Here is a 20,505-nt window from a genome sequence, read left to right as displayed (position 1 = left end):
CAGCTGTGCTACACAGAGGCAGGAGTAACACTTGAGCAATGGGGTTATTTTATTGAAACATTTGTTCTCGTTTACTAGCCACCAGTTAAACACAAATATTCAGCATGGGATACTGTCTGTACTAACAAGGTAGAGGTGCAGGTACAGAGCTAAGAACACGGTACAACAGCAGCTGTCTTCTGCAAGCTCTTTCTACATTGCTAGGAAGAGCCTGAAGTCACATGTTTAAAGTGCTCAAACACCTGACCTTGAGATGACTGGCTTTTTTTGAGTCTGATTGTTCTAAAGGCTGTCTGACCTCTAGAAAAGACATTTCATTCTACTTAGCACCAAGTCTAACTTTACAGTGAGTATAAATATACATATTTAAAATCCATGATGTGAGTTTTTGAACATTTACATAGGACGAAGTAAGAAAACTACAAATGCTAAAAACAGCTTTTCAGTATCCTCCTCTGGATACCAAAAAAAAGCCAGTCAACACTGGAGTGTTGTAAAGAATTATTTTGTAAAGTATAGTAAGTCTGAGAGCACTTGCTGATGTGAAGTTCTGAGCCTGATAAAATTTCAACCAAGTCTTACACCAGACTTGGGAAATGTGTGTGGGTCCCCAGGTTGCTAACTCACACAACCCAGTGGGAACCTAAAAATGCAAGTATCTGCCTTCTGCAACAGTGTCTGGCACCTGTTGCAGCTCTTATTGATGAATGCAAATGCTCACACAGTGGAAGTTGTCCCCTTCACCACTCTGCAAGTCCAGCAAGCTGTTAAGTCTTTCTGAACAGTAAAGTTCAGCCACACCCCTGAGGAGGGTGCTGGGCCTCCGTTTATAAGTGTGACTGAAATACGATGGCTACATGGGTCACTCTGTGCACTAGTTATTGGTTAAACCACACTAACTAGGATCAAGAGCCTGAGCTTGTAAAGCTGCAGCAGCAAGACAACCTCCGAGCCCTGGATATGTGGGTATTTTCCTGCACAGGATTTCAAGATGTGGAATGGGCTTTACTGGACTTCCAGCCTAGCTCATTCTGTGCCCAGGTCTTTATGACAATGAAAAAGCTGCCTTTCCTAAGGTTTAAGAGCACAAACACCTGTTCAGTAACAGCACAGACAGTAGCATCGTTATTAAAATATTTACAACATAAGTTAAAATGGCTGGGGTAGGGGATGAGTACAGAAGATACCCAGATAGCCTCAGCATGGCCTAGTTGCTAATAAGCTTGGAATAGGGAGAGGCCCCTGAGGGCTACTGCCACCTGCTCGTGGCCTCCTGGAAAAATCACTCTTCCCTTTTAAGGAGGTGCAGAGACGAAAGCTCTTCCCTCCCAGCGTTAAACAGTCCTCGCTGGTTTCAGGCTAGACTCCATTGGCACCGGCCTTGCTGCTCTGAGATGCTTCCATTTTGGTCTAGGTGTAAGAGAAAAGTGGCAGCTTTTAGGCAGCACCAATACAAACGCTTCCTGAAATTCAACACCTTTTTTGAAGAAGGCTATCTTCCCATTTACTACGGGAAGCTGCCCTGGAGAGTAACAGCTGATTAAGAACACAGTTCTTCAGGGTAAAGGAACATTCTCCTGCTGGTAAAATGTCAGTCTGGACTCCCAAACTTGCCTTAAGTGGGCATCCTGGATGTAGACATAAGCAGCTAAACCAAAATCAAGTATTCACAGAAAGAAAAGAGCAAAAGACAAGTCACTGTAGAAATGTTTTTTACAGATACAAAATGGCACTTAACACTTCTGACAGAAGACTGGTCTAACCTAGTGGTCCAAAGCAAGATTATTACGAAGACCACAAGGAATGGACACACATTTCCCACAAAGCTCCGCTACCTTCCCCAGTTTGACTGCAGCCTCTCAGTCACATGTTGTATTTTTGCATTTAACAGCCCCCCATGCAGTTCTCGTCCACAATTTCTTCAGTCACTCCTTGAACTCAATATTCACATCTTGTAGCATAAATTTCCAGTTTGTAAGTTCTGTAAAGAACAATCTCCTTTGGAAGGTCTAAGAATTTTGACAAGCTTACCTCTCGTGAGGGAGGCTTAACTGACACTTCCGAGACTGGCAATTTCTCTGTTGGCTGAGACACAAGCTCTTCATTCTTTAAGGAAAAAGCAGCTTTAAGTTACAGAACCCTTTCAGAAAACAAAGCTCTAGCTAGACGCTGTACAGTCCCTTCTCCTTTCTAGGTAAGGCTGTTCCCTGCAATGCACGTTTGCAAAAGCTGTATGTCAGCGTTTCTGTCATTTCCCCTACGCAATTTAACAGAGCCATTTGGAAATACTTCTAGTAGTTGACACAATATTCTCCTTCAATTTCTGTTGCTGCTTTTAGCAGCTTGGACTAATCTAAGGAAATAGCTTCAGCCTTATGCTGAGAACCATATGCTCTGGCTTTCTTACTCTAGCGATCTTGACTCTTTTTGTCCCAGACAACTCAGCCCAATTCCACCAGGAGAGCTGAAAACAAGTTAATTTTAACTGGCTTCTCTGAGCTAAACGTCCCTGCATTGAAGTCTCTGTATTTACGTGCCTAAAGCAGCTTAGAAGCTTGTGAGTGCTCTTCTAGCTGAAAGCTAGGAACATGGTATTGAATAACCAGCTGTTACTACCCAACAACAGGACAAGGCGTGCCACAGCAGATCTCAGCACCCTTCCATTGTCTCTTAAGTCAGAGTATGCAACTGTGAGGCCATCAGGCAAAAACATGTACATCATGAAAAATATACAGTGCTTATGGGCTCTGTGCACATAACATCAACGTGCACATTGTATCATAATGTGTCAAATGCTGGTTTTTGTCCAGCTGTGGAAAGGTTTGTTCAGACGCTCCTCCCAAAGATTACAGCACTACAGACTCATTTTCCCACTTGTAGACCACTATTTCCTAACCTTTCTTCCCTGTACAATGGGAGCAGGATCCATTAGGGTCTCTTGACCTTCAAGAACGGATGTCACGATTTCAGCGGTTTCACCTATCTACAGAAGAACATACAGTTCAGCACAGTTATAACATCAGTCCACTTCGAGAACCAAAGAACAAGATTCACGTCACAATGCTTCACCTTTATAATGCATAATGGTTAAACTATTAACCCAAAAGTTCTATTCAAACAACTCACCTTGCTTTGTGGAACTGGAACAGATTGTGGCTTTATATCTATTAAGTACAAGGCACGGGAAAGCAGGAGCAGAGAAGGTGGAACATTCTCTTTCAAATGCAGATCCAGCCACTGTTAGAAGAAAACAGAAGGAGAAGTTATTTCATATCAGCTCTATGTCAGTACTTATTTATATAGCACTCTTTGTCCTTAAAGATCTTAAAGCTGTCTTGAGTTTGCCTAACACAGTTTTAAGTTACCATAATGAGAAGAAATAGTTTTGAAGAGGTAAGAATACCTGATGGAACACGCACTAGAGGAAGTTTCCAGCTACTAGTGAGGTATCACCACCACTACTGACAAACAGCCAGCAGTGAAAGCCAAATGCTTTGAATTACCTACAGCTTATCTGAAATACAGCATCTACAGCAGTGTCTGTAATCTGTCTGAATGCTTGCAAGACTAGTGTTAGCTCTGCTGCAAGTCTTGGCTACTTTAGAAGCTTAAAACATATTCTGCTCCCCTCCCAACTTCGTCTTGCTCCTACTGATCCTGATGCTACTTGGTTTTCTCTTTAGTCTAAGACATAATCTGGATACTACATGCCTTAAAGCTCAGCTATGCAGGTGAGAATCCACCTGCATGAATTCTTAGCAAAACTATGCCTGCTCAATCTGAACCGAACAGTGCACGCCGCTCTGTCCTAGGAGAAATCTTGTCAAACAAGAGCAGACCAGAGCATACTCGCCTGTGTGAGCTGTTCCTTTAGCTGCTCCTCTGAGAGACCCAACGATCGCATTCCTCTGGCTCTGCATGCACTCTGCAGTTCAGACACACTTAGGCCATTGACTCCTTCCTTGGCAATCATCTGAAACAAAAAGGAATGTTCCTACCTAGGCACAGAGTAAACCAAAACCCTGATGTAACTGATGAGCTTCAGACCAAAGAAATGTCTCTAGGTAAGCATGCATAAAGTCATACCAATACAAAGGTGAGATGGAAATGATGCTGTAGATCAGGGGTCCTCAGACTTCTTGAACAGGGGGCTGGCGCACAGATGAAGTAGCAGACAGTCATCTGCGGCTGCTTGGTTTCCCCCCCAACCACCGGGGGGGGGGGGGGGGGGGGGCAGGGGGCGGGGGCTGGATTGAGGACCCTGGGGGGATGTATCCAGCCCGCGGGCTGTAGTTTGAGGACCCCTGCTGTAGATAACTCATTCTGTCCTTGAAAGATGACAGTCTTCAGCTACAGAGGATGAAAAACTTTGGTCCTGATCATTTTGTTCTGTGTCCAACCCCTGCCTCAATTACTGACAATTTCTCTTTTACATGTGATGCTACAGATTTGAAGAATTCACTCAAAGGCAGACAACCCTGAGAACTGTCAAGATAGCAAGCTTTAAAGCTGAGGCTGTGGTTAGTTGCACATGCCTTTCAGAACTAGTTACCTCTTACTAGCAAGAACTTTTCCAGTCTTTCCTCTGTGTCATAATAGATTCTTAACACCATTTCAAATTGCAGTTCCTACACAAACATAAAATGTAGGCTGGAAGGGACTTCTCGAGGTCCCCAGTCCAACCTCCTGTTCAAAAGAGGGTTAACTTAGAAGTTTCTCTATATTGCTCAGTCTTTTCCATTTATGCTTTGCGCCTCTCTAGGGATGGGATTTCACAACCTCTAGACAACATGTTCCACTGTTTACCCCTCATTGATTTTAATTTTCTTACCAGGTTGGAATTTCCCTTGCTGCAACTTAAGACCACTACCTGTTGTCCTTTCACTATGCATCTGTAAGGCTGGTTCTGTTTTCTAAGTAACCCCATTAGGCAGTTGAAAACAGCAAGCAGATTCTCCCTCTGCCTTCTCCAGGCTAGATAAATCCAGTCACATTATATACTCATACTGAATTCAGTTGGTTAAAGTCTGGAATTTCCATATGCCATTTATTCCAGAATTGGAACTTCTCTTTTTTTTAACAAGTTAGTATGACTCCAGAGTAAAAATACGAGGGTGTTCTAAAGAGTGACAATCTCTGCAGTGCCACACTCATTTGGGCTCACCAAATGCAGCAAGGGTGCAGGTAGAATCTCATTCTGCTTTTTCCTGGAATCTCTCATGTGGAGAATCTGACTGCCATCAGTATTAAACTTCACATCTAAGGACGGAGTGTGGGCAGTGCCTTGCATAAAGCAGGCAGTGATTCAGAGGGCAGAACCTGAGATTGCAAAAAGCGTGCATTCCACCAAAGCAGTGTCATCTGTGCTATTTTAAACTTACTTCATCATCTGCCTTGATAGTTCTGAGTCTCAGCAGAAGTTGAAAGCGGAGCAGGTTGTTGGTGCCAATGGGCTGCAGCTCAAGCAATTTGCAAAGAGCCACTAACTGCGGTCGTTCCAAGTGCTCCAGGGTCAGCTCATCCTCAAAGAGCTTGGAGAAGCGTATGATCTCCTGGGTACTGGGCTGATGGCCGGTGTGACGAATCTAAACAAAGCAGAGGCATCAAGGCCAAAAGCCAAACCCGAACAGCACAATAGTTTCTGAATCCTCTTCCCCCTCTAAAAAGAAGCAGCCCTTCCTGTTTCTCACACTGGTATTCCCATCTCTTGCTGGAAACAGAATGATGTAGTTAAAAAGCCGAAGCAAAGCAGTGCTCTTGAGTGGCCACTTGAATGATTTCACAGTGTAAAACTTTCACTGTTGTTCCAGGCTGGAAATGCTCGTCTGTATAAACAGCTCTGACAGATGGGGTCAAAAGCCAGTGTCAGCAGCCTATTAGCTGCAAGAGGGTATCCAGTTAACAGTAACACCTGACAGGACAGCTCTGCGCTGGCAGATACTCTGCAATCGTACAAATCCCTTATTATCTGCTCAAAATAACAGCACTAAGGCTGGTGTAAGTCCTATTGCTGTCATCCCCAGCACAGCCCATTTTACCTGGTGCACGTAAGTGGAGAATTGTTTTCCTTGTCCCGTGTCTGCTTTGTTCCTTTTGACCATCTCTGCAATGGTCTCCCGCAGGAACTTTGCTAACTCCAGCTTTGCATTTAATTTCTTTTTCTGCTTTTCTTCCTTCATTTAGGAAATAAAACATAATTAGAAATTCCACTTGAAAACCAGAAGGGAGGGGATTCTCAGAAAGTGAAGAAATAAGATGTCAGCACTGAAAGCGCGCAATGAAAGTTTGGTTACTGTAGAAAATGAAATTGCTGTGCACTTTCCTACTGATCACTCTTTACAGTACAATCTTCAAATTCTGCTGTCCCGTATAGGAATAAGCTAGGATTGCCGGACCTAGACATGCATATGAGGCTGGCACTCATTTACAGCAGCAGGCAGGAAACGACAGCTCTTTATGCAGATGTACAGATGTGCTAGCGAGCTGGAATATACAGTCTACATCTTCAGGAAGGGCACAAACCTTTTTTGACTCTGTCTCAAAGGTCGACGGCAGCATTTCAGGAAAGAGCTTCAAGAATACAGGTAACAGAAACTCCATGAAGGGGACAACAACAAACACCAGGAAGGGAACTAGGCGGAAGAGGTCTGCGCAGGTTCTCATCAACTGTACAGAAAAGAGCACAGCAGAAATTATTATTTAACCAGACAGACAAAAAAAAGTATTCCAAAGAAGTGTGGAAACTGGGTGGCTAAGCTTCTTTCATTACAGTAAGCCTTTTAATATATTGTTTTAGCAAGGTGTTTGTATGTCTGGCACTTACCCTTCGTCTCTCCCTCCTAGTGAGGACCTGACCATGTAACAGCCTCCACACCATCCTGGCAGCCACTTTAGTGTCAATCCAGAGCAAGTGGAATCCATTGTAATAATGTTTCAGTTCATCCACAACTTTTTGGCGTAAAGACTTTTTCCCCCCGGCAGCCTCTACGACTTGTTTTGCTGGAGTTTTAGCAGGCTTAGTGCCCTGCTTTACAGTGCTTCGGTGGGGCGGAGGTTCGTCTTGGAGCTCCTGATGCAAGCAGGTGGACACGTGAAACGTTCGCACAGTGTTAGCCGGTGAGGGAGGCAGGCCAAAGCCCAACCGCGCACAGTGCGGTGATGGCAGGTTTTCAGAGGCTCTTATGCAAGTCCGGTTTAAATGAGAATCCACTAATTGGACAAAAGCAACAGCTGGAGTGTATGGAGAATTGGAGAACGCAAGAAGATGGGAGCCTCTGAAACTGGAGAGGTATTTAAGCAAGTAATAGTACACTGTGGCTTAGGTACCTCGGCATTACACACAAACTAATATTCTTAGTGCCAAATGAATCTCGTGAAATCAATCTTGTAGATGCTTCAGAATCTGAGATTCTGATCCTTCAGTAGTGGGATAAAATACCAAGCATTTGTCCCCCACTAACAACTTTTCTCTTGAGGGAGAATAACTCAAGACTTCAGACTGTCTCTGGGAAGCCCTTCTACCCGATTGCACTAGCTAAAATTTCCCAGTTGCAAACAGAAAAACCAAAGCCCCTTCCCCTCTCTAGAACGGAGTTCTCTGTTTTCCTGCCCCCTCCCTCCCCCAGCAGCCTCAGCTGGAAAAGGCAGGCTGCGCACCGGGGAGAGACAAGGGGTCAGAGAGCCCGATCTCTTTTCCTAGAAGAGCCAAGACCTCGCGGGCTGCTGTGTGTTATGACAGCTGTTGAAATCCTTTAGTTTTAGATAAATCAAACTTTGTACTTCTCACGTTTAGCCCGGTAATCTTTTGTAGAAGCACTCTGGTTTGAAGCGCTGATAATGCACTGAGCGTGTACGCCAGGACACGGCGGAACAGACCAGTCGCCATACATAAATAAATCGGTGCAGACAAGCGTTACGGCGCCAGGGAGCCCCCCCGCTGCCTTCGGGGCGGTCTCCCCCGGGCTGCTGCGCCTTCGCCCCGCCGCGCCCGCCCCGCGCCTTACCTGGGCCTGGCGGCAGCGAGGAGTGCGCTGCAGCTGCAGGCCGCCATGGCGCCCAACGGCGGGGCGCTCAGCGCCAGCAGCACGGCGCGGCGGCCGGGGAGCCTGGGGGAGCGGGCGGGGAGCGCTGCGGCCCGCGCAGCGGGCACATCCCCAGTGTGCCCGTGCAGCGGCTGCTAGCGGGACCTGCGGGCTGCCGAGCGGGCCACGCCGGGGCTAGCACCGCGGGGCTCCCCGCAGCTCCCCCGGCGCCGCGGTCCCTCCCCGGCCGCCGGCTGCGCCACCCCAGGGCCGGTGCCCACCGCCCCGCCCCGCTCCCCGCCAGGGGCCCGGCCGCGGCCCCAGTCCTCCCGGGCCGTCCCATCGCGCCCTGCCCGCGGCGCTCTAGCCCGGCGAGCGGCGCTCTATGGTCCCCTCGCCATCACGCCATCGCGTTGCGTCACGGCTCCTTCAGCGGGAGCCAATCAGAAGACAGGACTGCGGCCGTGCCGGAGGTCACCCAATGGGAGCGGGGAGGGGCGGGGCTTGACCCGAGGTGCCCTCCGGAAGAGCCGTTCATTGGGTGCGAGAGCCGAGGCGCCGACGTGATAGAGGGCGGGCCTTGAAGGGTGATGTCATGGGCCGGTGCGTGACGCCATCGCGAGGCACTGGGGTGGTGCGTGACGCCATCGCGAGGCACTGGGGTGGTGCGTGACATAGGGAAGGGTGACAAGAGGGCGCGCTCGGCTCCGGTCTGGGGAGACGGGAGCCCCTGACAGGGACTAGGCCGGCCTCTGAGCCTGATGCCTCTAGTGGGGCCCGCAGTGAGGCCTACAGTAGGGCCTGGGGGTTGCAGGGGCCTGGGGTCACATCCGTTCTGCCACTCGTTACATTGGTTTTCGTTAGTTCTGCCGCAGGCAGCCACAGCGCACTCCCGGGAGCAGCTGCTCTCCTGCCCGATCAGTGAGGCTGGAGGAGCTTGGCTGGTGGTGGATCCTCACCTGTGCCTTTTCATTGTTATTTATATAGCACTTGGAGAGCGGGAGAGAAACCAGGAGCCATGCACGGAGGCGGGCTCATGGCTGGAAGGGACTCTCTGGTTCTGCTCCGCGTGCCTGCTGCATCCCTCGAAGCCTTGGCTGGAGTCCTGGCGAAAGGTAAGAGAGCTTGTTAAGCAGTTCACTCGCACAGTGAAGTGTTGCTTCGTTGGTGGCCGTGTCAGATGTTTCCTGGTGCATTTATAGGGTTTTCAAAAGGGGAAAATGCCATCCGTAGCTTGGCAGTCTGCAACAGGCAGCCCACACTATCCAGCAAAACGCTGATAGTATCCCTTAATTTTTTTGTATGGAACAAGCCCTTGTGTTTATGTGAAAGGTTCCTGTTTAAGTGATTGCAATTTTTATCTATATATAGAGTAGAACATATTCTGAGCAGCTGTGTGTATGACAGGGCATGTAAGAGTAGAGTCTCCTTTTGTGTGTTATCGCCTGAGAACAGCTTTGCATGGAATTGGGTGTCAGACTTTCAAGCCCTGACGTGTTTGAGACAAATACTTTGGGTCTGTGGATCTGATGAAACATGTAGGCAGCTGGGGAAACATTCTCAGTAGGTAACAGGAGACTTGGCCTCTTGAAATGTTTTCTGTGTTTGAGGGACAAGTGGGGAAAAAACATTTTATTGCCCACAATGGAAAACATTTGTAGCCCTTTGGCAACTTCACTAATGGGTGTCAAAACAAATGAACAATATTTTAAAAAGTAGGAAATAAAATTGGGAAAGATGGGTAAGAAAGGGGGACAGAAAGATCCCGAGGTCTGCCACCAGAGCTGTCAGTGTGTTGCTGTGTTTTTCTTCGGTTGGAAAACATGTTTCCCATAAAGGACTGGTCTCCAGTTTCTTTAAATCATGAAAAAAAAAACCAAACTCCACCATTAATCCAAACACTTTTTTTACTGTCAAAGCCATTTCTGCATTGTTAATGCAGTCCATGTAATGGTACAATTTAATTCCTGTGTGCTTTGTTATGCCGGAGTTGGTTGTGGTAAACCACGTTCCTTAGGATCGCAGAGGAGAGTTTTCGTTTGTTTGTTTCTTTTCTCCCCTTGGGAGAGGCTCTTGCTTGAGGAAGTGACAGAATAGGAAAGGAAATTAAAACTAGATGAGCAGGCAAGCACAAGCTCCTGGGCTCTGAACCCAGCTCAGGAAGGTGTCCTTTGTTCCTCATGCTGAAGTGGGAGATCTGTGTTACTGTGGTAGGACTCCAGCTTTCAAGATCTTGGAAATGCTGATTTCATCTCCTCAGAGGTGTATTTCAATGTGAATTCGTGAGGTGGCTTCTAAGACAATGCGGACCAGGGTGTGCTGGATGTGCTTATTTACCTTCTGGTTTTCATGGTGTTCAAAACTGTGATTAAAACACATTTAGATCATGTCTTCAGGAGTTTTTCCTGCTTGAGCGAGGGCTAGACACTTGTGTTTCAAAGGAGACTGATGTATGGATGCTCTATTGCTGTGTTAAGCTGGGGAGAAAGTCTTTAGGAAAGTCATTTAAGTGGTGAGGGCAGTCAGAGCACCTCCTTGATGCTGCTGTGTTAGAGAGCTGCAGCTTCTGCGCTGCTGTTCAGAGCCCCCTTAGCAACACCACCCCTTCTTTTTGGGAATGGCACCAGGGACAGATCACTTGTCCAGGAACAGGTGTTGGTTCTGAACTGTTCTGAAGCATACAGGCAGCACGATTTGGGGCACAGCTTCTGGAAGTGATTAGCATGCTGTGTTTTAAGGGGAACATTCTTCAGGGAGAATTCACCATCTCTTTGATTGTTCGAGAATATTGTTTTCTCTTGTATACGTCGTTGGGGTTATTGTAAAGCACTCAATTGTGTGGCGTATAAGGAATGCTGGGGTCTGTTACTGATAGAGCTGTGGTTGCTCGTTGGCTTGAACCATGTGGGATGATCTCCTGGAGCTGGAAATGTGGAGCCTGGCAGTGAGGTCCCAAGTGCCTGCGGAGCAACCGAAGGGCTTTTCCCGAGGGCTGGGGTCAAGCACCCACAGGTTCCCCAGCGCAGGCTGAGTGGTGATCCTGGCAAGGATCACTCATTACCACGATTGTACATAGCTGGTTATGTGTTGTAGTCCTTGCACAGAGTAAGCAAAGCGGTGCGTTATGTTTCCCTTATTTCGTGTTCTGTGCTGGCCACTGCACAAATCATCCAGCCTTCCTCAGGGACTAAGAACGGTGAAGTTGCTGTCGCGGCGCTTCCTTCATCCTGCACATAGCTTTAGTGCAGTGTGCCATTTTCCAGCCAGCAGATCATTTCCAGTAACAAATACCAGGAGCAGGAAAAGGTAATGCGAAAGAAAATTGAACAAGAGAAAAAAGGGGGGAAAACTGTAATTCCTGTCAAAATGTTTGTTAGTTGTCAGAAGGAATCGGAAAGAAAATATATTGTCATCCCTTGACTACTTCAGCTGCAGGAGCATCAGGACCTCCCATATATTAATATTGACCTTAATATTAATGCATAATATTAGGCTTTTAGAATTTACAGAAGGGAGAAGAGAGAGAGAAAGCCTTTTCTAGGTCACCTCCATTTTTTCTGCCATATTGTATTTAAGGAGGACGATTAAGATTGCTTCTTAAATTCACTTTATTATAGCAATTCCTGCCCCCCCCCCCCCCCCCCCCCGCCCCCAGACACACACTGCCTCGCTGTGGGCTCTGAGCCCCTGCTTTCTGGGCAATGGGAAAAGCTGTGAATTTAGAAATCATTGCTCAGTGACTCAGAAGGCTCGTATCTCTTAAGCTTCCTCTTTCGTGTTGTGTCATGTCTCTCTACCTAAATCTTCTTGGTTTATCTGACTTCTTTTTTTTTTCCTTTCCTAATAATAGATGTCAACTTATCTTCCCATCTTATTTACTTTCCATTCCCTTGTGCTTTTCTTGCTTTCCATTTCCTTTTTCCTTGCGTGTTAATGTTTTTGCTGCAGAAAAGATTTACTGTGTGCACTTCAGTTGTGTTTTCTGCAAAAGAAAGACTTGAGGGTTGTGGAGGAGGGGAATTAATTGCAAACATCACAATGCATAATTTTCCAGCCAAAATAGGATTAGAAACTACTGAGGATGACAGCATTTTCTTTCTCAATCCAACCCAGATGCCAAACCTCAGGAGCTAGACCTAGACCCTGCAAGACAGATTGCAGAATGTTTTTTGTTCCCAGGCCTCGTGCCGCCTGGGCCTAATTAAACGCATGGTACGCCTCGCCTGGGCTGTGCCTGTTTCCTAACGGTGGTGCAAACGCACGGCCCGGTTTGGCAGCTTGGTGGGGTCAGTAATGCCTCGGCATGCGCTGGTCTTTGCAGGACCGCGTGCCTGTACCCAACATTCGGTGCCCGCAGCCGTCATTGCGCTCGCAGCGGGGCCAGCCGGGGCACCGCCGTCCCCCCACCACGCTGGCCCATGCGGGCCCACGCGCTGGGTGTTTGGCTAGCGGGCCACACGCTTTGCCGCTGTCGGGAACGCGGCGAGGAGCCCGTCCCAGCGGCCCAGTGCCTCGGCGACACCCGCCAGGGGTTCTCTTGCACCCGGGGCAGGCCGTGCGCTTCGGGGGACTGTGGCTGTAGAGGCCTGGCTGCTGGGAACGGGCCGGCCCGCGGGACTACAGCTCCCGTCGTGCCTTGCGGCGGGCGCCGTCCGGGCGGCCAATGGGGGTGCGGGGGGCGGTGGCGGCGCCTGCGCGCGCGCCTGCGCAGTGCGCGGTGGCGGCGGCGGCGGCGGCGGGCGGGGGGGGGGGGGGGCGGAGGCGGAGGGCGCGCAAGCGGGGCCGGGATCCGGGCAGAGCGGCACGGAGCGCCGCCTTCCCCCGCCGCCAGCGGTCGCCCGCGCCCGCCCGCGCCCCGCCGAGCGCCTCCCCTTGGCCGCACCGGCCGGGAGCGGGCGGTGGGGGGGCGGGCGGCCTCCCGGGGCGGAGTCCGGCGCCAGCGGCGGGGGCGCGGAAATCGAGGCCGGGGCTCCGTCGCGGCCTGCTGCTGCGGAAGGAGGCGGGGAAGCCCGCCGCCGCCGCCCCCGCCGCCGGCCTTTGTCTCCGCTGGGCTGGGTGGACGCGGCGGGGGCAGTTAGAATGGAACAGACTGAAGGTGAGGGCAGCGGGCGGCCGCGCTGGCGGGGGCGGCGGCGGCGCCGGCCCGCCCGGGCTTAAAGGGGCCGCGGCCGCCATGTTTGCTGCCGGCGCTGCGGCGGCGGCGCGGTCCCCGGGGCCGCCCCCGCGGAGGGAGGGAGGGGGCGGGGGGCCCCGGGCCGTCCCGAGTCGACCCCACCCGCGGGCAGAGCCGGGCCGGGCACAGGGCGGCGCGGCGGTGGCCGCCGTCCCCGTGAGGCGCGGGGCCGGGCCGCAGCGGGCCGGGCCGGGCCCGCTCCGTGAGGCGCGGCGGGACCCGCTCGCTTGTCGCACCCGACTGGGTTTCGGGCCCCGCCGGTCTGCGGCAGGGAACCGGGGCCAGCGCCCGGGGTCGCTCTGGGCGAGCCCAGGACCTGGCGGGGAGAAACTTGGGGTTGGAGCCCGCAGGGCGCTCATGCGAAGGCATGCACAGCCGCCTTTGTGCCCGAGCCGCGCACTTGTCAACTTCAGATACGAGCACGAATGAAAACCTTTTTAGGAACTGCATGTAGGGTTGTCGTTTCTTGGAGTATTGTTTTTTCCGGTGCCATTGCATTGCACTTTACTTTGTTGTGTGTCTCACTCTTCTTTGACTGTCAATACGCTCGGCAGTTTTGATACGGGTTTAAGATTTTCAATTTGTTTGTTTTTTTTTAAATTACCTTAGTGATAACATAGTCTAGATATACCAACCAACTCAAAAGACAATGTAAAGTAGCCTGTAATTGTAGCTGAAGAAAAAGTGAAGCCTGTTTTGATGCCTGGTTAGATCTTCTAGTACCGTATCGTAGATATGCACAGGTAATGTTTTGGCAGCTAGATTTTATTTTTTTTTTTAAATGAACTGCTTGAAAAGATTTGCTCCAAAAAGTGTGTGCTGTATGAAGTTACAGAGTAAGAGTAGAGAATGATGATCAAAGACTGTATGTTTTGTTCTAATACAACTGTGGTTTGTATTTTTCAGTTTGGCAAATTTGCCTGAGTTTGAAGTGATTCACATGAGATATGTTGCAGCTGTTACACTAGTTTTGATATGTAAAGGCATGTTGTGACTTGGACAATATTAGGTATCGCCAAAGGTCTGACTGCTGGTTTTACGTGAATATCAGTCTGTGACTTTCACTGAAGACCAGAAGATTTTCCTCCATGTTTCCTATTTGAATCCCAAGGCTCTAAAAACAAACAAGTGCACTACGCTCATTTTCGAGACTAATTGCTTTTTTTTTTTTTTTTTTCTTTTTAATGCATAGCATTTGCCTTGCTGCTCAGTTGTTTCTTTCCACGTCACTATGGGAAACTGTTTAAAAGCAGCCTTATCAAAACCACATTACAGATGTGACTATTTCTTATGGCATTAAAAAAACAAACAAACCACCTTTAGAAAGATATACAGGGAAGTAGTCAGCCTTACTAGATGTTTTAATGTTTGTCAAGAGGCCTCTTATTCACCATCAGTGTCTGTCGGAAAAGACGACTCAGTCCAGCTGAAGTCACTGGAAATCCACAGGCTACAGTGTTTCTGCTAGTGAATCTGTGTGCTGTTGTAAAACTTGGTATTGTCATAATGTATGTAAATAAAACTTGCCATGCATGATTTCTTAAGGACATCCAGAGCATGTCCTACATCCTACAAAGCAGACTACAAATACTGAATGCAGGGATCAGTAAGAATAACTTTTTTATTTCTGCCTACAGTTCATGTAAGTTGAACACTGCAGGATACTGTTACAGTTGATAAAGTTGGTCCTCCAGGTGACTTGAGGTGACTGTGTTCAGCTCTAGCAAGGAGTTGGGTGGCAGGTGTGTACAAGTTTCACTGAACTTCAGCAAAAGCAAGTTGTACATTTCACATGATTCCAGCTGGGCAGTCTTAAAGTTGTGAGAGAGGTGGAGACATGACAGAAGTCGATTGCATCACTTAAAAAACCTGACCAACCTAGCCTGTTCAGCCAAACAGCTGTCTGTCTGTCAAACACTTGTAGCAGTGAACATCAATTGAAAATAGCTGCTGTGTGGATTAGACATTTGAGATGACCCATACCAGCTCAGGTTAGACACAGGCATACACTGGAATGAAACAGCACAGAAAATGACAGCAAGCATATGTGTGGTGACTCAGGTAATGAAGGCGTGGTAGGACGTGAATGGATCTTTGGATCTCTGATTTAGGTCTGTGTGGACAGGACCTGAGTTTTTGTTCATGCATGAAGATGGCCTAGAACTTCTGCTTTCAAGATAGTTGACAGAAAGTCCAGCTCAGGGTGACAAGGCAGTGACACCATTCACTGAACACATCAGACTGACTCAAATTGCTGCTTTTTCAACTCAGTCAGTGAGCCAGTAGGACTGTTTCTGTTCTCGCTGCAATGCTTACCATCTATGTAAAATGCCTTACCCCTAACAAGTGCTAACCTACCTGCTTCAGCGGGGCTACCCACGTGGTAGTTACAGAAAAGGGTAAAATTAATTCCAAAAGGTTTTGTGGAAACTCAATGTAAAGTATGCATGCACTACATTTTATTTATTTTTTTTATAGTAGGTGTTGTGTCAGCTCACTGCTGTGGTGATTGCCAGGCTTAGATTAACAGGTGTCTGTGCTGGTCCGAGCAGGGTTCGTCAGCTGGTAGCAGTGGGCAGAAGGTGCACAGGACCCTGTGGGTCTCGGTTATGCAGGGAAAGTGCTGTTGTTTTGCACTGGCTTCTGGCTGCCGTGGACTAGGTATGGCCAGCTCCTCTGAGGTCTGCCTGCAGCAGGCTTTGGAGACGGTCCTTCCGCCTCATGCTTGGGAGTTTTTACCTTTAGTCCTGTTCGGTGGTAAACAATGGTGGGTGCTTCTGACATTTAGGAAGTGGTTCTTACACATTGCATAGTTACTGCATCTTTTCTCGCTTTCTTGATCTCTTCCTGATTGAGCAATAACACAGTGGATAGATTCATGTTTGTGTATTTCAGTAGGGAAGTCCTACTGTGTTGCTGTATTTTGCACAAACCTACAAAACTCCCTCTTTGGGAGGAAGAAAAACTTTTCATCAAATGGGATCGGCATTGTTCAGAATATTTTGATAATCTGAGAGGTCAGTTGTTATTTAGCCTACTGTAGTATGAAAGCAGTATTTGAGAACTTTGTAAATATGAACTTTGTAAATATCTTGTTTTCTGAGAGTAAAGTTGCAAAATACTCAGGCTAAAAATTACTTCAGTTTAAGTGCAGTTGTTGGTGGAAAATGGGAACCCAGGGGATTCTTAACCTCTTTGAAACTGTCCCATGACTGGACACTCGCTGTTGAAGGTGTAACAGACTATTTTTTTATTATTTTTGAGTCAAGCTGAGAGGCTCAAGATGGGAAGTGAAACAAATTGTGTTAATTTAAGAAAGAACACTGTAAGACTTCTACTGCGTTAACCTGCCTTATCTTTTACTGCTTATACTTTTTTTTCATTTATGTTTTCCTCTGGTACTTTGAATTGTGACTCTCCCATGGACAACATGAAAATATTTGCTCAAACATTGTCTGTGTGTAGAGTGTCTGTAAACAGTCCTTTTTCTCTGCTCTGTCAGAAGATCCTACAGCCGTGGGAAAGGACAAGTACAGAGTGCCAGCTACCCAGTTTTACAGAACAAATGCTCTTTCTCTCTTTAAGAAACTCGGTTGCAGTTTTGAAGTTATTGTTGGTTTCACTTTGTTTCCCAGCTGCTATAAAGTATTTCCTATAAACCTTGAAATAACTAGTTTCTTTATCTGCTGGTTGAGTTCCAATGTTGTATCAGTGCAGTATCTGTTATGGGTCATATTTGGAAGTGAAATTCTGCAGCTTGCAAGAAGCCTATGCTGTAATTTAATAGAGTAATTGCTGTTGCAGTGAATTTATTCAGAAATATTTTTCTGCAAGATCGACATGTATCACTGAAAATCACATTCACATGATTTTAGGTAGTGTTCCTCTGCTGAGGAAGGGTAAGTATGACTCTTGAGCCTGCTGTTGATGTTTAACAATGATGGGGTATTTTTGTATTGGAGCTTGGGAGTGACTTCTATGAAGTAATCCTTCCTTAGGTTTAAATGTTGAGATTCCTGTATGTTCAGGATTCATTGTTTTGTTCTGTTATTTTGGTAGCTCCAGGGGCTGTCCTTTTGCTGTTAACGCAGCCCAGATGCTGCTTTGCTGGGTAGTAACTGAGAAATTAACAAACTAATGCGGAATTTTGGAAAGGAAGAGGGGTGGGAAAATCTGGGTGTGTTAACTGTGATGACAGCAAAAGGCTCGGAAGGAAGAAGCTCGCGATGATGTAAGGTCTGTGGGAGGAGAACAACCTCTTGTGTTTTAAGACTGTTGAGAGTGACAATTCAGTGAGGAAATCATCTTTGCTTCTGCAGCCTGTATAGGAAAATAATGAGGTGGGTGTACAAATTGTCCCAGCTGTGAAGCATAGGCTGTCATCAAGGACTACTTTACACAGGTGAGCTCCAGAAAGGAGTTAATTTAAAAAAAAATAAAATAAAAACCTCTTTCATTGGTAACTCCTAAATCAAATATGAGTATTTTGAAGTTCATTAACCCGCAGCTTTTGTCACGTACCAAAATGAAGCGCACCAATGACCCACCCTCTTCAATTAGTATCTGTGGAAGTGAGTGCACTGACAGCCTTATGAGCTGTTGCAGCTGGGGACTGGCTGCTGTGAAGAGTGATACAGCGTGGGCAGACTTTGACCTGGAGGGCTGTATGTGGAGGAGATAAGAGGGACCACACACTGTCATGCAGCTTTTGATTTCTGTTAATACTGTGGCTGGATCTCATTAATACTGCTTTGGTGGGATAGTTGTACCAAGGTATCAGCACAGAACTCATCACTAGCAGAATGGCATTTTTGCTAGTCTACCTTATTTCAGCCTTCCTGAGTAACATAAGCTCTCCTGGCAAGATCATTCTTTTTGTACGGGTAAGGACTTTTGCTGGATACATTGATCAAGTGTTGCATCTTACTGCAGACCCAGATGGACATGACTGTGACAAGAAGCCTGTAGTGTTGTCATGCCTTAGTGCTCTAGCCTTGTGACAGGGAGTTCTTGCTATTAGGAGCATGGCAGAGGCTCATAAACAGGCTTTGTTAAATTACTTAGCAGTCTGTAGATCATCAACTTCTGAATGATGTTTGTAGATGGAATTAAAATGGGTGAATACGACTAGCATAGCACAGTACGTTGTAATCTGCCAGATACATGCTTGTAACATCCCAGAGAATAAATAAAACTTGGTGCCCCAGTGAAACACTGTGCAGAATAGTTTGGTTTATATCCCAGCTTTTTAAAGTGGAAAAGGAAGCTCTCTTAAGGAAAGACTGGAAGTTGTCAGTGTAATTGAAAAAGGGCTGCTCTTATTTCAAAGAGATGAGGTAGGGTAATGCTTTTTGGGGCAAAAAACCTTTTGCTAAGGTTGTTATACAATTTCAGTGCTGCTCAAACTGAAATGTTTGCCTGCGGATGGTGTGAACAGCTTTCTGGTGTTTTGTATGCAGCCTCACCTGATGATGTGGCTCAGTTTTAGAGAAGTCTTTAAGAAAGATGTGAATTCAACACACCAGCGCGTGACAACAGATCAGAATTCCACTAACGTTGTCCACAGCAACATGCCTTTAAGCTGCTGCCAGACAATGAACTGGATGACCAAATCCGTAACCCACAGGTCACAGTAGTAGGAGAGAGGGTGGGGATTTTTTCTCCCTGATGTGACAGTTAAGGCACAAGTTCTCAGCCTATACTTGGTGAGTTGTATGATGAGAAGATGGTTAAACAGATGTACAGTTTCAAGACAGCCTTCTTGAATGCAAATACCCATTGCTGATTTGAAAATGAGGGTTTGTGGAGGCTTGAAATTGGATGGTGTTGGCTGGATGAGAATTAGTTGTTGTGGTAGCAGCAGCAAGGTTTTTTTTTCCTCTTGCACCGTGAGATACTTGCTTGTTAGAGGAGCTGTACTATCTAGTGAAATGAGTAGTCTGCCTTGATATTTGATATTGCTAGTGAGGCCAAAGAACCTGCACCTGGGTGAAAAATGTCTTTTAAATGAATTATCATACTTTCTTTTTCCTCTTGAGAGAAATGAAAAGCATTGAAATTAATTTACCATATCAGATTAGCATCCTACAGCAGCACTCAAAACTTAGGTTTCTGCTCTTAGTCAGAGTTGTAAGCAGGAAAACATAAAGCGTAATTATTCAAATACCCTGAGACATAAGCAGAGTTATTCTTAACAAAGCATAGAAAGCTGTGTAGTTATTTGTTTTATAGAGTTTTGCTTTCTGCATGTTAATTTTTCCTTTTTTGTAGTTCTGGTGTGGCCACACCAAAGTTTGGGTCTTGGCATGCAATTTTTAACAGATCCTGTATTTAACATTCTGGTGCTTAGTTCTGCTAAACTAAATGGATGGTCTTGCTGTTGGAGTATTTGGGTAAAAGAAAGTGATTTAATTACTATTAAAAGAAAATGGCAGCAATAAAAAACGGGGAATTCAAGAGTAATTATAAAATTTCTTAAACTATTTCTGCTTTGACTTTGTCCATCCAGCAATGGATATGTCAGGGTAACTGAAATGCTGTTGCAGCTTCTCAAGATAAGGTTGGGGTTTTTTTAAGTATTCAGAAGTAAAAAAAAAAAAAGATTGAACCTCATTTTAATAACAAATAAAAGCAGCCTAGCAGCCTAGGGTGCAGTTTCTTATTAGTGTGAGAAATCTATTGTTTGCTCTTCAGTTTGGCCAATGTAAAGTAACAATTAATTGGTAAATAGTACAAGCAGTCCCGCTTCCTCTTCCTAGAATGGGTGGTGGTGCTGTGGTTTTGACCTTGATACGCAATCCTGCTTGCTCTATGTACTGTCCCTCAGATACGCTGTCCCCTCCGCAGTAACATGTTTGTGTTGGTTTTGTGGCTGATGTGCAGAGAGCTGCTGGATGGAAGGGGTGGTTTTACAGCCACAAGATTTAAAAGTTACTGCAATTAGTGAATTCTGCTGCATAGCATTGTGCTATTGTTTCCCTAAGTCGTTTAATTACAGTGATAAATGTGCCCCTAGTTGATTGCACAGGGCTTTAAAGATGAATGCAAACATCAATATAACCTGAATATGAAGTCCACAGTACATACAGCAAAATTCTGGTCAAGTTCTTACTTGTTACTGTTATAACTTCAGTTTCTTTCTGCAGTCAGAGAGGAAGTGTTCTTAATGTTTTGAAAACTATTAGATAAGGTATTGAGGTGCATTGCATTGGGAGGGTGAGAATTTAATGGGGGCGGGGTTATATGTAGATTCTTATTATGAGAAGTATCTGTGGGATGTGTTAATGTCATTTCAAACCCTGACCAAAAGGG

The 20,505-nt window shown here is 46.7% G+C and overlaps 2 protein-coding genes across 9 annotated transcripts in view; one reads left to right on the top strand and one right to left on the bottom strand.

Moving 5' to 3' along the window:
* Positions 1-25: 25 nt before the first annotated feature.
* Positions 26-8,320, bottom strand: LETM2 (leucine zipper and EF-hand containing transmembrane protein 2). Of its 4 annotated transcripts, none has more exons than XM_080370551.1 (10): positions 8,004-8,315; positions 6,824-7,280; positions 6,523-6,666; positions 6,039-6,173; positions 5,382-5,585; positions 3,854-3,973; positions 3,127-3,237; positions 2,897-2,983; positions 2,032-2,106; positions 26-1,410 (listed from the first exon to the last, which is right to left on the bottom strand). In XM_080370551.1, the coding sequence occupies exons 1-10, from the start codon at positions 8,048-8,050 to the stop codon at positions 1,360-1,362; spliced, it is 1,431 nt and encodes a 476-aa protein (XP_080226677.1). In that variant the 5' UTR covers positions 8,051-8,315; the 3' UTR covers positions 26-1,359. The 4 variants fall into 4 exon arrangements, with proteins under 4 accessions (XP_080226677.1, XP_080226678.1, XP_080226676.1 ...); XM_080370552.1 differs by lacking the exon at positions 26-1,410 and adding an exon at positions 1,417-1,648 and having other exon boundaries at positions 8,004-8,319; XM_080370550.1 differs by lacking the exon at positions 26-1,410 and having other exon boundaries at positions 1,677-2,106; positions 8,004-8,320.
* A 206-nt stretch (positions 8,321-8,526) lies between these two features.
* Positions 8,527-20,505, top strand: part of NSD3 (nuclear receptor binding SET domain protein 3) — a 47,959-nt gene continuing 35,980 nt past the window's right edge. For 2 of the 5 annotated variants that reach the window (XM_080370517.1, XM_080370514.1), the window contains exon 1: positions 12,773-13,116. The gene's annotated coding sequence lies outside the window, so the exon portion shown is untranslated. Of the gene's footprint in view, positions 8,687-9,008; positions 9,137-12,772; positions 13,117-20,505 lie in introns of those variants that run through there. The other 3 variants (XM_080370516.1, XM_080370515.1, XR_013924637.1) reach the window with 3 other exon arrangements.

This window comes from Falco punctatus, assembly GCF_963210335.1.
Source record: "Falco punctatus genome assembly, chromosome: 20".
NCBI lineage: Eukaryota > Metazoa > Chordata > Aves > Falconiformes > Falconidae > Falco > Falco punctatus.
The sequence above is the reverse complement of the archived record's forward strand: the minus strand, read 5'-3'. Positions and strand labels throughout refer to the sequence as shown.